Source organism: Trachinotus anak, unplaced genomic scaffold (genome assembly GCF_046630095.1).
Source record: "Trachinotus anak isolate AG129_WGS33_773 ecotype Australia unplaced genomic scaffold, CSIRO_AGI_Tana_v1 ptg000019l, whole genome shotgun sequence".
Lineage (NCBI taxonomy): Eukaryota > Metazoa > Chordata > Actinopteri > Carangiformes > Carangidae > Trachinotus > Trachinotus anak.
This window is the reverse complement of record NW_027273870.1, coordinates 25,680,814-25,699,158: the sequence shown is the minus strand read 5'-3', so window position 1 is coordinate 25,699,158 and position 18,345 is coordinate 25,680,814. Positions and strand designations below refer to the sequence as shown.

The 18,345-nt window shown below is 42.8% G+C and overlaps 1 protein-coding gene across 2 annotated transcripts; it reads right to left on the bottom strand.

Annotated features, from left to right (window-relative positions):
• Positions 1–3,044: 3,044 nt before the first annotated feature.
• On the bottom strand, positions 3,045–12,735 carry nptxrb (neuronal pentraxin receptor b). 2 transcript variants are annotated; one of them, XM_071505037.1, is made up of 6 exons: positions 12,597–12,735; positions 11,645–12,402; positions 9,263–9,671; positions 8,137–8,378; positions 6,969–7,148; positions 3,045–5,810 (listed from the first exon to the last, which is right to left on the bottom strand). In XM_071505037.1, the coding sequence occupies exons 2-6, from the start codon at positions 12,395–12,397 to the stop codon at positions 5,565–5,567; spliced, it is 1,830 nt and encodes a 609-aa protein (XP_071361138.1). In that variant the 5' UTR covers positions 12,398–12,402; positions 12,597–12,735; the 3' UTR covers positions 3,045–5,564. The 2 variants fall into 2 exon arrangements, with proteins under 2 accessions (XP_071361138.1, XP_071361139.1); XM_071505038.1 differs by lacking the exon at positions 12,597–12,735 and having other exon boundaries at positions 11,645–12,531.
• Positions 12,736–18,345: the final 5,610 nt, after the last annotated feature.

The window sequence follows — 18,345 nt, the reverse complement described above, 5'->3', positions numbered from 1 at the left end:
TAAAATTGATTTGTAATCTGTGTCCATCGCCACAAACGTAATGACTCAGGAGGGTTGGACCGAAATGCAGAATCAAAGAAGGGCAGGTGTAGTGAAGATAATTTATTAACAAAAGAGCAGGATTACAAGTAAAAAGAAGAACCATAACAGACACACAAGAAAGGTCATTTCAAAATAAAACAGGTAATAATAACAGAGCGAAAGCCAAGAGTCACTGTGAGGGGCAGATCATGGCAATGAGGAAGGCTGACACGCTGCAATCGTCTTCACAGCGGGGGACGAGAAAAGAATTAAAGATTATGAAAGGGATGAAGATTTGCTACAATATTAATAATGTTTGATCTGGTGTGCTCCTGTGACAGAGAGAGTAGTGTGTTGGTGATGGGTCACACAAGGATTTCCATAATATTTGCCTGCCTCAGAGAGAGGTAATTAAAGTGTATGTATAATTCAGCAGCGGGGGGAAGCAGATTGCTGGGGAGGGGAGAGGAAGACCCCATGTGACTCTGCTAACAAGCTGTGACAGAGGCGAGATCAACAGAGAGATGGAGCAGAGAATCATCAAAAAAATAAAAAAACAGAAAAGAAAGAAAAATATTCACTGACTGACTGAGAGGTTGGCTGACTGATTATCCAACTGAGTGACGGCTTGATGACTCACTGACTGACTCACCAACTCATGCATTCACTGATTGATTGTTTGACTTTGTGATTGATCCGTGGTAACAGGCAGTGAATTTATCATTTTCATGGCTTATATGAGGCGTTTTAAAGCGTTTGTCTCAGTGCATATATTTTAGTTTACAATTAATGACTTCTTGAATGATTTTGTGCTCGTTCATCCATCCGGCTTAAAAATGTGCCTTTCAGAGTCCTTGGGTAATGAGATGAAGAGACTGCAGCAGCCATGCTAGCAGCTCTGTTGGGCTGTATTTGCACAACATCAGCATGCTAAAATACTCACAATGACAATCACGACAGGATGATGCTAAACAGGTACATTATTTACTATGTTCACCTTTTTATTTTAGCATCTTAGCACACGCATGTTTGCTAATTCGCACCAAACACGAAGCTTAAGCTGCTGGGAATTTGCAGGTATGTGGTCATACACCAAAGTAATGGACAAATGTGATTTTAACTGAGTGATGACACCAACTGAAAAGTTAAAGGTTCCATTTCATTATTTCCATTATTTCCATTATTTCAGGTGTTTAATTTGAAGTGTTTATATCCATCAGAAGATATTTTTGTGTTTTTAAGTAACAAAACCCATCTCTCACATGGATGGTTGGTCCAGGTGGGCGGGGCTTGAGGCGAGACTAAGGGTGGTGACTGCTTCGTTGTGACATCACAAAGCTACAGAAGTCCTGACGGCTCGTTTTAAGGCTGAGTTTCTGAACATAGGCTGTGAGCATTTCTCTGTTGGGCTGAGCACTTTGATACTTTCACAGTATTAATACAGAACCTAGACCTGCTTTATAATCAAAAGATACATGGAAATTTGACTTTACACCATATGGGACCTTCAAATATTTATCAAAGTTAGTGCAGTTCCTCCTGAGGGGAGCATGAATATGTGCGGCAAATTTCATGATAAACCATTTAATAGTTGTTAAGATATTTCATGAAAAAACAAAAATGTTAACCTCATGGTGACACAAGAGTAAAGTCAGGGAATCACCAAAGTGAGTAGGATTCCTCTTCTGAGGACCAGGAATGTCGGTTCATGACGTTATGGTCTATCCAGTTGTTGTTGAAATATTTCAGTGTAGACCAAGAGAAAGAAATCTTGCTATTCAAGCATTTTATTAGTAAAACTTTATTTTCTGCAGCCCATAGACTATGATTAAAGTCCTAGAAGGCAGATCATGGTGGTGATGTCATTTGGGACCCAAATCTTTTATTGCCGCAGGGCCCTGATTCAGATAAATCAGGACGTGACACAAGAGAGAAGGAGGCAACTAAATATTGAAAAACAGGCTAGGTTCTTTGATGAGTGGAGATTCTCCAAATATTTTTGGAATATCCCTTAAAATGTAACTAATTCCCAGTCAGAATCATCTGTCCATGACTTCACACTCCACAAGCAATCTGTTAAAGCAGTTGATCAGAAAACACGCCCACACTGAACAGATGGGAGCATTGCCCAGCCGTGGCAAAGATCTGCTTTTGACCAACACGTGTGAATCAAGTGACCTAAGTAAAACTGAAGACATTTTTTCATTAATTAAATAAAACCTCAAATTAAGTGACAAGTGTAAACCTCAAATTGGAGTTTTATGAAAATGAGCTTGCTTCCACGATACTAGTTTTATTATTGCTTATTAGCAACAGCAGAAGTAATGGTGGTTTGATTTTTATGAGTAGCTTTAGTGATAAAAAAAAAATCCTTGGACTTAAATCATAGTCATATTTCTTTGGTTATAAGCCTGAGGAAAAGAGAGGAAAGCTAAAGTGAGACAAATAAAACTTTGATACTTTATCAGTGGGAGGTTACACATCAGACCACAGTTCAGCTGAGCCGAACACCAAGAAATCCTGGTTGTGTGGGCGGATCAGTAGTCACGAAGTCACACTGTCTTAGTTAAATCTATGAGTAATCTATTATGTCTACACAAAAGATCTGGCTCCCTGCTGAGTAATCGCTGTCTCACTGTCTCCATATTAACACACACACACACACACACACACACACAGGCACACGGACACACACACATACACGTGTCAAAGGCAAATTCATCTGACAGCAAAAATAAAGCTCATCTAGTCTGACAGATCAATGAGATTAGGCTGCACACCTGTGTGTGTGTGTGTGTGTGTGTGTGTGTGTTTGAGTCTGTGTTTGAGTATGTTAGGGTCATGAGTGTTTACAGTATCAATGCAGTTGCTTAGTTGATGTGTAATCCAGATGAGCTGAGAGGTGTAAAGAGATCTGTCACAACCAACACACACACACACACACACACACACACACACACACACACACACACACACACACACACACATTCTTTGATGTTTGTTTTAAGCAACGACTCTGGAGGTGTTGTCATAACCATTTTATTGTTTTTATCCACCTATTTCACAATATCATAGAAGATCCATGAAGATGCAAATAAGGACAAGTGCAACACTGTCACAGCCTTCAACAATCAAAGCGAGAGAGAGAGAGAGAGAGAGAGAGAGTGACAGAGAAGAAGAAAGAGGAGACGAAGAAGAAAACATTAAAACATCTGACGATTTTTTTGGGCTTGAGAGCCCAGGCAGGCACTTTACAGCTGGGTGTCAAATCGTACGTGGGGCTGATGTCTTGAGGTAATAAGTGAACAGAAGCACTGACTGCGTTTTAACCACAGTTCACTTCACTGCACAGTGTTGACAGGATACATGTTCAGTGTAGCAGGCCACAGTGGGAATCAATCCCTCACTCCTCACAGTGGGTGGCCTGTGCTACCTATTCCTATGATGTCCATTGTGAACTTGCATTGAGCTCAAGAGAACGAGAGATTAAGAATTCTGATCATTTCACAGAGCCCGCTGAAAACCAAAGAGACAGCCTGATCTCAAAAATGGGAGTGTGCAGCATCACAGCTCAAGGTAACATAGTCTGCAGGCTAAAGCTAAGTCCAAAGCTAAAACTCATTTGTTGTAATTGTTGTCCAAAGGCTAACTGACTAACTTGATTATACCATCCACCCTTTGGTCTGCATCAGGCAGTGTCAGACAGGCAGAGTTACCATCTGATGGAAAAGTGACAACTTTGATGCTCTTTAAGTCAGAAGGAACCCTGCATTTTTTTTTCTTTTTCTCCAATATGATGGAAAAAGAGGCAGGTCTTCATTCTGCTCAAGGCTACATTCATACAGTAACGTGGATAGAATAATTATCATTAAACACAGTTTAGATTAACACTCAAGTCTAGACTAACACTCAAGTCTGGACACTCCAAACTATTTAAAAGGTCCAATATAACATGCTGTTCTGGAAATAATGTGTCTGAAAATCAACAAATATGGCTGGATTTTCAAGGTAACGGTTCCTAACCCTTGTTAAATGTTATTTTGATTGGGTTCATTCCTTCATGAAATGATTCTTTATGATATAACAGCTTGCAAGTCTTGACCATAGAAATCTTTCCCATTGACACTTTGCATCCAACATGATGCAGACATTATTAGGTATTCGATGCTTTCGAAACAGAAGATGGAAAAGGTAGAAACCGATGCCGCAATTCAAATGCATCACATATTTCAGATCTATTTATTTTAAATATCTTATTTATTTGTTTTGGTCTTTCATTTGCTAAGAGAAATGAGTAGCTTGGACGAATGGCTGCCTAATGAGAGCAGATTCAGGTGCTCCTGCATGTCCCTGCTTCATCTTATGTCTTATGTCAAGTACAAAATGGTCATCAAAGAATTTATACACTTCATATACTTTGCTGTCTGTTCTGTGAGGATCTGATTTACCATAAAGACATCTGTGTGCTTCAGGGTGAGGGGCAGTTTGGGGACATCAACTTTGTAATATAAACACTTTGAGTTTGTTTCTTTAGTGACAGCAAATGTGACCTTTCATGCAAATATACTTATACATTCCATCTGCTTTACATTCAAAGATACAACACAGTTTTTTCAAACTCACTCTGGTTTGTCACGATTTCAGTGTCTGGTCGGTGCTTTTTAGTTCGACATCAAGTGTTTATTTCAGAGGTTCAATCGAGAGTGCTGCTTTGCTTAAGTCGTGACACGAAAACGCTGCAACTTAACCTTGCAGGACTGTGAGGCGTGTGAGAGGCTACAGCAGGGGGAGCAGACTGGCACAGAGCGACATGAGCAGAGATACATTATACAATATACATTTATAAGACCACTGTTTTACCAAAACGTAGTATGCAATATAGAAAACTTAAAAGTACACAGATATTACTCAACAGGATCATATACAGTTAAAAATGAAGAAAACTCATTTTGTTTCCCATTGAGTGTTGAAATCAGTGTTAGCATGATAGCGTCTCATAAATCAGTTTTAGCATTAAACACAACCTGCTGGACACAAGATAAGGAAAGACAGAACTTTGTGTCACTTTGTTGTAAAATTAAGAAACCCTTACATATGGCATCAGTAAAGGTTAATTCATAACTGCAAATCAAAGCCTTCTACCTGAACAACCATGTATACTTAACCGGCCCAACAGATTATTACCCACAACAGAAGGTGGTACATTAATCATCATCATGAATCTATTATGGAACGCCTCCATAATAGTCCCGTTCATGCCAAAAGTGAAACCACCCATGCAGCCTTCACTAAGGTGATTCTGTGACTAAACTCACTGTATCTCACTGCAGAAGTAAACACATGAGCGTGGACACCAACACAAAAATCAAAACAGATACACCACTCTTAACGAAGTAACAGCTCCACCTTCCAGTCCACCAGAGGAGCTCCCATCCCCACACAAACAAATATACTCCAATATGATACGCCTTTGAACTCCTGAATCGACTAAATCGACCTATCAAACACGACCACCCATGGCCGACTTCTCCCAGTCACCCCCCTCACTGTTTGGGGCTGGAGGGATTGGATCTCTGGGCAGCGTGGCAGGGGTCCAGGGACTCCTTGGTGGCACCACCATAGACATCTACATCGTGGTCGGTCCAGGGGGCGATGTTGCCGAGCGCCGAGGAGCTGCACTCGGCCAGGGCGGCCACCTCTACAGGCTTCAGAACCCGATCCCACAGGTTGAACTGGGAGAGTTCCCCTACCAGGGCCTGGGAGGCATCAAATCGGCCACCCAACGTATCCTTGCGTAGAAAGAGATGGAGAAAACAAAGGGTTGGGTGTGAAAATGCTAAAATCAATAGCCAAGAGATTAGAGCTGTCCCGAATACCATTTTTTAGAGCTTTGAATACAAATAGGTTATTGACATTAGACTTCAGTGTCTGAGGCAACAATCCCCAGGAAATTGTTGTAAAGTAAATACTACTGTGGTTGTCTTTCCTGCTTAAATGAAAATGAAAATGCAGCTAAAATTTGATCCATACACAGAAATATTTTGTTTTGATGATTCCCCCTTAAATAAGATGTTTATCCTTCCTTTAGAGCCCCCTTGTGAAGGGGATGTCCTGGGATTTTCCCCCGTAAAATCTGGTCAACACATCCACCCAGCAGCAATTCATCATTCATCCACAATACAGATTAATAAAGTACTCGCTCTATCCCCCGCACTCGCTCTAAAGAATATCCATTAAATCAAGTCTTGTTGCATCATTGCAGCATCTTGCAGAATTGGACTCAGCCCTCTGCTTTTTATCCTTTATGCAAGGACGATGAGCTTTGGGTTGTTCTTTTGACACCAGGGGGGAGGAATAATGTCAGACCTCATAATGGTTATGTAACGTGGGTGTCTCGCTAATGAAGAAGCGAGGCAGCCCAGTGAGATGATAAACACCATTAGGTTTCAGTCTGTTCTTGTGTGAAAAGCTATTGGTGTCCCCTTAAATTATCCCTCTCTCCACCCAGCCTCCATCTATCCATCCATCCATCCATTAACCTGTTGATCCATGCATCAGTTTGTTCATCTATCCATACCTGAATCTTTCCGTCCATCTTCCATCCATTCATCTGTCTACCCACCAATCAATGCATTCATCACTGTTTCAATTACTCTTCTGATCTATTCATCTATCTATATATTCAGCTGTGCATGTATCCATCTGTTCATCCTTCCATCAATCTGTCCATCCACTCATCTGTCCATTGTCCATGCTTTCATTAGTTTGTTCATCCATCTGTCCATCAATCCATCCATCCATCCATCCATCCATCCATCCATCCAAGCATCATCCATATGTCTTGTGTTTTCCTGGCCCAGTATATATCCGTCTGTCAATCATTCATCCATTTGTTAGTTTGTTCATCCATCCATCCATCCATCCATCCATCCATCCATCCATCTCACCTGTTCCTGTCCTAGTATGAGGACCCCTCCTGGTTTGATGGGATGCCAGGCAGCCAGACCCTCTCCCCTCCCCTTCATCTTCCCCCCCTGGTAGGCCTTCCACACTCCGTCCCTCAGGGTCCAGCTGACACAGATGTGCTGCCACTCGTCCTGCGGAAGGGACAGAGGCAACTGCGCCACCTACAGGTCAGAGAATACAGTGGCCATGGTTATATCTTTCTTTACAAGGTGAGTAAGTGGTTTCAAGTTCACTAAGCCACAACACATCAAGCTATTATGGCTGGATGTTAGAGAAGTGTGGGCAGGAATCAGGACAGAATGTGGACACACTGCTGGTTTATGTCAGCAAAACTATGCCAATGCCTAACCCTCTCTGCCATGGGAACTAGAGGCGAGAGCACTATAAAAGGGTGAGCACTAACGCACATCATAAAAAAGCAGCAGCAGAAAGATCACCTCCTGTGACGTGTCTCCTCAATGACGTATGTTTGCTGTTGGCCCACCACACATACGACAAAATAACCGAGTACATGGGTTTGTGTTGGACTGTTTTTCATTTTTATTCAAGGCTTATTTCAGGTGAAGAAGATTATACCCAAAGTTATATTCCCATTTTCTGTTGTGTTTATTCAGGGGTAAAAAACATTTACTTTCTTTGTAATTTTTTTTTTTGTAGTTCTAAAAAATTTATGTGTTGTTCAAGAGCAACACGACCCTTACCACAGCAGGCAGAATAAAGGTTTTTTTAAATCAGTGATGCATTAACTTGGCGGTAAAGCTTAGAGGGGGATCAACACACAAACACACCTTAGGCTCTAACATATCCATCCCTAGACCTAAAACAAACTCTAATCCACATCCTACTCCAAACAATAATTGGATGTTGTGACAGTTTAAGCCGTAGAGTTTGTTCTCTTCATCACTCCGGTAAGATGACATGAAAAAGTCAGTCTGTCGCAAGAAACGTGTTTTCCTTGCTCATTTGAATCGATGTATCACAACAAGCCACAAACCTCTGTGGAACACCATAATAAGCTGATAATGATTTCCATGGCAGACTAATTATAAAGAAACCTGCAGGGTTCGAAATGTTCATTCTTTTTTACCAGAAGCCATTAATTTCCATGTATAATATACAGTTTCACAATTACGAGCCGAACCCCCGTACCTTGTCGTTGATGAGCAGCTCCACAGGGTTGTGGACCCCCTGTAGCAGCACCAGCTCGTTAGGCTGCCCCGGCACTGAGTAAGAGAAGGGGGTCCCGATGCCCCCTTCTTTGGCCTTCAACCATACACAGGCAGTGAAGGCATACATCTCGGTTATCTCTTTTCTCACCAAGCCGTACATGTAGTTAGTCCGCATGGGGAAGGAGAGGACGAAGCCATCGGGGAACGACGGCTCTGTCAGCGCTTTGAAGACACAGATGAAGGAGATAAAAAAAGAAACAGTCAGACGGCAGAGAGGGGTAGAGAAAAGCTAAGCAGAGAGAGAAAACGGGGACGGACGATGCTTGAATGGCCAATTTTTACAAGGACACTGGTATTTCTCTTCTTACTTGTCACTGCACACAGTGCACACACAGCCTGGCAAGAACTCTAGTGATACAGATAATGATCAGCCTCTGTAAGTCCAGGTTCTTACAGCAGAGAGGCATGCGGAGACTGTTGGAGTGGTTGGGGAGTGACAGAGCTAAAGAGGGAATAGAGAAGTGCTTTTTCTTTCCCTTTTAACCTTCCTCTTTGCACCTCATGGACTCTCAATCTCTCTTCTACTGTTTCCATTTTTCCTGTTGTCAGCTCTCTGTTTTTTTTCAGTGGTTTTCACCTTCAGTTACTTTGATGGTCTGTGGAAGGGAGTAGTATTTCACAAACAAACAACCAGTGAAACCCTTCGAAACCAATGTGACATTTCCAAAATACACTACTGCCAACTTAAAAACCAAGGAACCTTTATCATCATTTTGAAGATTTACAGGCTGCGAGTGAGGGCAGCAAATGATTTCAGGTCATTTTATTTCCATTTCTAATATTTGCTGTGTCATTTTCATTTTCACCCCCAAGCCCTATTTGACATTTCACAACCTTCAGAACTCATTAATCACTTTATTTTAATCTACAGCTTATTCTCTACCGCTGTGATGAAACAGTTTGCCCTCGGTGCTAATTAAAGTTTCATTTTAGCTGTCTCTAGCGATGCTCTCATGAAAGTCAGCTTGGTGATGCTGTTGTCTACCTCCCTGTGGTCATCCTTACATCCCTTCCTTTATTTATTTGTCCACCACCCCTGGACTCACTGTGTTCCAGCTCAGTGACGCGGTGGCTGACGGTGTCGATGCCCTGGTTTATCTTCTCGTGTTGGCCCTGAGTCTCTTTCCTCATGGCCTGACGCTCCTTTTCCAACATCTTTATCTTCCTCTCCAGCTCCCCCTCCAGGTCCTCCACCCTCCAGGTGCCCTTTCCACGCCCAGGAGAACCCTTGGTTGGGGGCTTGGGGGCAGGGGAAGCGGGGGAGGCAGGACGACGGCCCCCTGGTACAGCCGCTGCAGGTGGGGAGGAAGCGCTGCCGGTGGGTGGAGCAGGAGCCTTGCCGGTGTTACCAGCTGGGCTGCTGCTGCCGCTGCTGCCACTGTTGCTGCTGCTGCCACTGTTGCTTGTGCCCACGGATGTGTCAGTGAGGTTCAATGCAGCAGGGCCAATCTCTGCCTGCAAGACAGGGAGAAAGGAAAGGAAAAAGAAAAAGTAAAGTAGGTGTTTAAATGTAAATAATTAAACATATTATAACAACAGTTGGATGGATTACCATGATATTCAGTCCACATATTCATATATGCCTCAGGTTGAACTGAAACAATCTCCTGACTTCTCATCCTGCACCATTGTAAGGTCAAATTTGTAATTTGCCTCGTACTTTGGTTCACAGCTGATAGTATAGTACATACTAGCTCTAGTTTTGTCAGCAGCAGAAGCTGAGGGTGTAGTTTTAGTAGTGTGAATAGTTTCAAGGTATCATTTACAAATAGTTCCTCTTGAAAATATGTTTGCATTTTTACATTATTAAATGAATTATTTTTGAGAGGTTTGCCATACTCACAATGTATTTATCCAAAGATTTTGTGATATGTTGCATCTGTGAAGCTTCCTATGAATCTGAATCTTTAAAACTACAATTCCCACTTGTACTTGCATGAAAAGGATGTTTACTCTCTTAACGAAGCTTTGAGATTCTCTTTTATAAATTTGCCCAACTGAGGGTCTAAAGATTGAAACACCTGACATTTCAATTAAATCCTCGCGCTGCACAAACATCACTTAGACATCTTGCTTCCCTTATTTTGTTGATCAGTTGTCCAATATAAATGATTATATTGATCAGTTTGTTTAATTATGTCTGTTGGACAGATTGTGGTTGTCCTGATTGACTACTGATGGGCGGAGCTGGGGTCAATATAATCTTTGAAAGTGGACATCTGGTCCAGATGTTGACAACTGGTATTAAATTAGTAGGAGAAAGTCTGTGAGGGCTCACCCCACTTATTTGTGAACTGTGTAAATTTTTGTTCCCGCAGAGCTTATTCCTGTCTTCATTGTAGTAGCATAAATAGAAGCGTTTTACTATTCATGACAGCAGTAGTAGGCCTATTTGTTATAAACTGAAATGAAGCTGAAGGAAGAAGAGTAACACGGTGAAGCAGCAGCAAAGGAAGAGGTGCTGTATTGATGATAGTAGTACCCCAGCAGTGGCAGTATTAGTATTCACAGCAGAGGCTGAAAAAAAAGAAGGTGTCGGTGAAGCAGCAGAAGAGAGAGAGATGCTGCTGTTAGTGTGGATGAGACGGCTGCGAGGGCGATATATAATATCAAAAGAGTTGCTGAGGCAAGGCTGGATCTGGACGTCCGGGGTATAAATTCACACTGACGGAGACAACCTTGTACCCAACTGTGCAGCAGTGTCCGCACATGTATGTGTGTGGTTATAAGCCTCTCTATGTCTCAATCTCAGCACACACACAGGCTGAGAACCTGACTCCCCCACCACCACCCTCTTTCCTGTCCAGCCAGCCTCATCTTTTATTTATTTCTCTATCCTGCTGTTGGATGCGGTGGTAGAGGAGAGAGGCGGCTGACGCGATGGGGAGGGGGAGTACAGAGGGATGTGATGGGGCCAGCAGGTGGAAAGATTTCCCTTGGGTCCGTGGGGAGCGTGTGCAAGACGTGGGGAGCGTCTGTGTCACGAGTGACTTGTCAGAGGAGAGGCGAGGTGAAGATAAAAGAGGGAGAGAAGGTTAAAGAGGGGGAGGGAGGATGTTAGAGAAAGATCAGGGCACATAAGATGATGAACATTAGACGCCACAGCACAAGCTTTTAAACCTTCTCACTGCCATTAGTCCTGCATGCAGCCAGTGTGGCTGTGGGATGTGGCACTTTTCTAAACAAAATCTTTTAATTTTGGTAAATTAGAAAATTCATCTCAAAATTAGAGAGGATTAAAGGTCTTAAACTGCACTTCACAGTGAATTAACACTGGGACAACAGGTCGTTTAATGGAACTGACACAGGCCTAATTTAGTCACTGGACAACAGTGGCTAATTCATAAAATAGTATCAGTCCAAATCTCCTGCTGTCAAACCAAACTCCAACAGCAAGAACAAGTTTGTGGGCTACAGCCTGTTCTCACCTCGAGTTTCTCAATGCGGTCCTTCAGGTCCATGATGGCCCTGGCCAGCTCCTCCACAGCCCTCGCCGTCTGCAGCTGTGCCGCGGCGGAAGAGCTGACATCATCCCCGGCCATGACGCGGCGGTTGCCGCTCCAGACCCCGATGCTCCGCTCCGGGACGCTCCTCTCGTCCTCCAGGCCACTCTCACACTCGCTCAGCTTCCCCGTCAGCTCCCGGATGGTCCTCTGGTCCATCAGTATCTGGTCGTTCTGCTGCAGGACCATCTGCCGGAGCTCCTCCGCGGTGGTCCGGAGGTAAGTCCAGTCCTCATCGCCCGCTCCGTACAGCGGCTCATCCGCCTGCTGCTGCCGCTGCTGCTGCTGCTGCTTCTCCCGTCGTTGCCTCAGATCTTTCGTCTTGCATTCTCCGACCGGTACAGGTGTGCAGATCAACCGGCTGAAACTGAACTGTTTCGCGGACCCCCCTCCAGTCTCTTCTCCCAGGTTGAGCTCGTTCAGAGTGGGAACCTCCAGTCCGATGCCTCCGAGCCCGTCCCCTCCATCGTAGGACTCGGCGCCGTGGAGAGCGCCCAGCGGCCCGGCGTGTGCCACCGATCCGTGCTCCAGGGGCTGGAGCAGCGTCTCCGATGTCAGGGTGCTGTTGTCGCCGAGAGGCGCGGCGCGTTTCCGGGGATAAACACTGGCGACGATGCAGATGACTGCGCCGAGGAAGGCCAGCGCGCCCGCTCCCACAAGCACCACCACGAACTTCATTATGACTGTGGAGAGCGATGCAGAAGATTAGGCTTCAGAGGAAAAAGGCTGACATGCACAAAGCTTGTTTTCAAGGAGGCTACGGGGCTACGGAGAGCAGCGTTCATCCCGCAGCAGCCTGCATCGCCATCGACCAAACTAATCAGACTAATCTGTCCGCTCAACAACAGAGCTGTTCGCTGTAAAAATGGGCACTTACACGGAGGAGATGCTTTCCAGAGGCGCCGCTGTTTTCCTCCTTCCGCCCTCTGTGCGTAATATCGGTGGCACCGCGCTGTCTGGACCAGAGATGCTCCCTCTCCGTCTCCGTGTTGCTAAGCTGCTCTCCTCCGCGCGTTACCATGGGGACCGCGGGAGAGGAGGAGCGAGGCTGTGGGCATGCGCCAGTTAGAGCAGAGGTGAGCCTTCAGGCAGTGATAGATCAGTGTGTGTCTGTGTGTTTGTGTGTGTGTGCGTAAGAGAGAAAGAGAAACACTGAAAGAAAGAGAGAACAGAGAAGGTCAGTGAGAGGTAATAAATCTGTTTACATGTGTGGTTTGACTTGATTCCTAAATAACTGGACTTGCTTCCTCCAGCCAGTCACATTACAGGAAGTATGGTCACAGTCTCCCCTTCCTGAGCATTGAATAAAGGTCAAAAGAGTTTTTGCAGAACATTATGATGTCACAGTGAAGTTGACCTTTGACCATTTGGATATAAAGTGTGGTCATTTCCTTTTATCCTTATAGATATTTTAGTTAAATTGTGTCATAATTAGTGTATGGATTTGTGAGTTATGGCCAAAAACATGACTTGTGAGGTCACAGTGACCTTGACCTTTGACCTTTGTGCCAAATCCAAAGAATTTCCCTCAAGCTTGTCTTAAGATATCACATTCAAGAGGCCAAAATATGTTTTGTGAAGTCACAGTGACCTTTGATCTTTGGTCAGGTCATCCTTGAGTCCAAGTGAATGTTGGTGCCAAATTTGAAGAAATTCCCTGAAGCCGTTACTGAGATTTCTGGCCCTGGCTGCCATAAAAATAAAGCATTTTGAGGCTTTGACACTTTCAATTTTGTCAGTCTTGATTAAATCTATCATGAAAACATCCATTCATAAATAAATGAAGAGGCTAAAATGAAAAATGAGGAGCTCAAACTAGGAATAAGAACGGGCCACCAACTCCCACAGTGCACACCTTCACGTGCACCATACACACACACACACACACACACACACATCTGCAACAACGCAATTAGTCTACTTGGTGCTGAAAGTGCTCTCAAAGTGTCACTCATACAATTTTTGAAGTCTGCATGTATTCACAGAGATGGCAATACCACGTTTGATGTAAAAAAAAAAAAAAAAAAAAAAAAAGTCCAATTTACAGTGAGGGGAGAAGAAGGATAACAAGAGCCTGTAGAACAGAGGAAGAAGAAGGAAAACAGAAGGATTCAGGCTCTGAGACACTACCGTTTTTGGACTGAGTAGGAGTGTATGAAGAATGTGTTTTTCCCCAAGAGGCAGTGCAAACTAAAACTCACCACTGCTGCCAACAGATATGATCTGACCCTGAGACAGCAAACAAACATTCACTCTCAAAAGTTTCTCTTCACGGGGTGGATAAGCCACTTTTAGACTGTTTGCTCTTGACGTAAATCCAGATTAAAGAGAGAGACATACAATTCAGGATGCATCTCCTCTGGTGTAATGCGCCTATGGGAAATGATGTACTGCCAGTCAGGGAAGTGAATCTGCCAATTAGCACAACATGAAAGGAAAAATCCAGCCTCAGACACATGACCTTAGATATCAGCCTGTGATTCTTCATTAATTCCAGGAGTTGCTTCGTGATGAAAAGCCGAAATTCACTTTGTTTGTTCGCGAACACACTTTCCTTTGACCCACTCATACTTCACTTTGTACATTTTCCAAAATCCCTCGCAACAACTTTCAGTGACAACAATTAACCAAAAGCTGTTCTGGCTGAAAAAAAAAAAACGCTAGTGGCTCTGTTGGTCTGTATTTAGGCACAGCAATGCTCTGAGCTAAATGCTAATGTAAGCCTGCAGCAGATAGAGTGTATTCGGAAATCATTCAGACCCCTTCGGTTTTTTAATGACAAAGCAAAAACAGAATTAAAAAAAAAATTATTAAAAAGTTAAAATTGAAATGTCCAACAACTCCTCCAACCTGAACAACCAAGTCGTTGTTTTCAACCTTCTGATACGACCCATAGGAATATCTCCTGAAGTAGTTCCCCTACAGCGGCAGGGTACCAGACTTCAGTTGTCATGGTTACAATAATAAGCACATGGACTGTAGTGAGAGTGGGGTACCTACCTTTGTCACCATGGCTACCATAATAATGGTTATGGCTTGGTTAGGTTCAGGAAAAGATTGTGATTTGGCTTAAAATGAGTACTTCCTTAACATCAGACGACCTTCGTTGTCATGGTTACAGTAATAACATCGAATGATCATGGATAATAGAAACAACATAAACCGGTTTCACACTGGGAATTGAACACGGCTCTCCTGCATCATATTCCTATGTTTTGTTGACCCAACCTCCTCCTGACGTGGACCTTGTCAATCTATAAACTATAATACTGCCCCCGTCACAATAACTACAGCCACTAGATGTCGCCTAACAACAAAACGTAACTATGGGTCATGATAACCTGCTGACCAAAATGGCCGAGGGGCCGTCTTTACAGGAGGACAGTCTTGAAATATCACATTGACAAAAGTACTCAGACCCTTCTCTACGACACTTTGACATTTAGCTCAGGCATCTGCATTTCTCTTGATCATCTTTGAAATGTGTCCACACCTGGGTTGGATCCACCTGTGGCGAATTACATTTGACTGGACATGATTTCAAAGGCAAACATGTCTAAATAAGGTCTCACAGCTGACAATGCATCAGAGCAAAAAACCAAGCCGTGCAGCGAAAGGAGCCGAGCTCAGAGACAGGAGTGTGTCGAGGCACAGATCTGGGGAAGGTTATAAAACTAATATCTGCTGTGTTGAGGTTTCTAAGAGCACAGCGGCTTCCGTCTTTCTTAAATGGAAGAAGTTTGGAATAAATCTTCGTGCAGCTGGCAACCCAACAAAACTGAGCAAAAATATCCAAATTAACAAATTCAACTGGAGATGGTTTGTGGGACACACATGGTTATACGTGTGCCCTGTCAGTGTAACAAAGAGAGCCACTTGAGTGTGTCTATGTGTGTCTGTGTTTGTGTTTTCATGTGCGATGCCTTCTACTCTCTCCAGTCAAAGTCTATAATGGTTGAGATCGATGAAAGAACCTTGGGATTGATGAGCTGCTGTTTTTACAGTCTTTCTTCTCTACTCTTTTCCCCTTGTCTGGATTCATCATGAAAAGGCTCCTGTTAAGACAGAAATATACTCGAATGTAGAGTCACAAACACTCTGTGCACTGTGCAGCAAATGAGCTAAAATTAGGGTAATAATTATTTTGATCTTGTAAAGTGATGTTCACAGATAATTCCAGAGTTTGGCGTTGTAAATCAACCTCTGTAAACCTGTAAAAATAAATCTGTATGAGAAATTCAAGTTTGTGCACTAATAGACAGGATTTGTATTTGTAACAAAAAGACTGTGTACAAATGTTTTCAGTGGTGAGGTTCCACAAAGACAGTGTGAAGGAAGTGCTTTTGTGAACGTCTGATCCAGAGTATAAAACTGCAGGTAAAACTCGGTGCTCAGCTCAATGTTCACTGAACTTACAAGTAGAATTTTGACCTTGTTTTTACACCTGAACCTGATTTTCTTTTTTTACACTGTGGCAGTATTTTGCTATATTTAAATAGGCCAATTATTTTCATTATTAGTTATTTTTCCAATAGATTTTATTTCCTGACAATAAATTACAAAATAATGCTGAATTTGAATCTTTTATTTATATATCATTCATTATGAATAATTAGTGTTGCAGTTTAACAAAGTCGTGTTAGAAGTAATTTATTTACAAAAATGGCTTCAGTGCTGGCTCACAGTCTGTCATACTGTCAAATAGTCATTTGACTGATAACAAGATATTCAGACAATATTGATACAATTCTCTATAGCAGCCTTAATGTAACCTGTTCTTTTTGTAAATTAATGATGGTGATTTTATGAACTATTCATAAAGTCAGTCTAACATTTGACCGTGTGGTAAGTGATTAATTAATGTATGTAAACAGTGATAAGGACATTAGAAACATAGCTCTACACCCTTGATCTAAGCTAACCTTACATGGGTTTTTAAAGTGAAAAGGCAAAGCAAAACTGCAGAGAAAAAAAGTCATTTCCACATTTCTTCTTTCTCCTGCAAGGACTCTACTCTTTCAGCATGCTGCATATTTTTCCATTTCTCCTGTTGGTGAAGAAATCAGGTTTGATCTTTTTTATTTCGGACTGCACGATTCACATTTATCTAATCCACAAAAGATGTGTTTTCCCATTATGTCAAAAATAACTGAACACATCGCACATGGAAATATTCAGATGGTTTGGTTTGAAGTTCAGATTAACCCTCCAACATAATCAGAGGCTGAAGCACCGCTCCACTCAGGCCTCCCTGCAGTGAACATTAGCCCAGATTTAGGATTAATCTCAAGAGGTGGCTGATGTTGCATGTACACACACACACACACACACACACACACACACACAGATGTGGGTCACTCATATCAAACCACTATGACTATTTTAGTTCCATCTGGCTCATAAGCCCGGTGCTATCGTGCCAGGGAGGAAATAGACAACAGGGGCAAACAGAGGGAGCACAGGAAAGAGTGAAAAGAGAGCTTTGCATCACTCGCCCTCGCTCTCAGCCTCTCTCCACTGTGCATCCAGTACAGCAGTCTGAGCAGTAGACAAGTAAAATAAAACGCTGCCTATGGAAAGGAATAAAGCTGTTTGAACGAGATGTATGTATTCATCACAACAGCGAAACAATCAGAGATGAATACCCAGGCATGATGACCTTGATATCACCCCAGCCCTCACAGTCCCTCTGCAGACACAGAGGCTGCTCAGCCTCTGTGACGCAATAACGGCTCAACAGCGACTCTCTGTGGGACATTTGGAAACTACAGCGAGAATATTAAAGTTAGAAGCTGGAGAAAGAAAAGATGAGAGCCTGTGGTTATCCATTTTTTTTAGTTTAGTTTAAGTTCTTCCTCCCTGCAAAAAATTTGATTATCTATCTATCTATTTAGGATCTATCTGTGTATTAACCTTTTATGATAATCATGCATGATGCATGTTTATCAATTATATGAGCTTGTTTTTGGCAGACATGAAAGGAAGGGATTGAATGATTTTTACCTTGCATTCAAATTTTAACACTTTCAGATGACAACGTTGCTCCTTTCTGACTTTATCTGTTCAACTTTGAAGCTGCATAAAATTTGTAATCTTTATTTTTTCAAAGTACAAATTTGTGCCGACAACTAATAATTTTACAATAAATATTCTAAAGACCAAATGTGTAAATAAATTATAAAAAGAAAGGCGCAGCCCACCCCTAAGCCCTGCATCCAAATGTACTTAGAGACATTTAAGTAAGTTTTCTCTGCTGCCAAAGGGGTTTCTCGTCAGGAGTGGGTGGTGGTGACTGTCGCTTGACCAGAGCTTCAGCCTTCATTGTGTTTACAAGACAAGAGGTTATAATACACCCTCTGAGCAGCGCTACGTCTTCAGGGCAGACTGGAGGCTACAGTGAGTCGCTGTCAGAAAGCGATTGAGCTAACTGGTTAGCGTGCTAACTTCAGTAGAAGACAAGACCTTATAGAGACAAGAGATAACACCGGCATCACTAAACACACAATTCTTCTAGACTGGCAAGTAAACAGCTGTTAACGCCAACGTTGGCCTTGCAGCAACAGCAAAACTTACAAATAGCTCCTTTAAATAAGAGACACCAGAAGAAAGAGCAAAAGAAAGCGAAC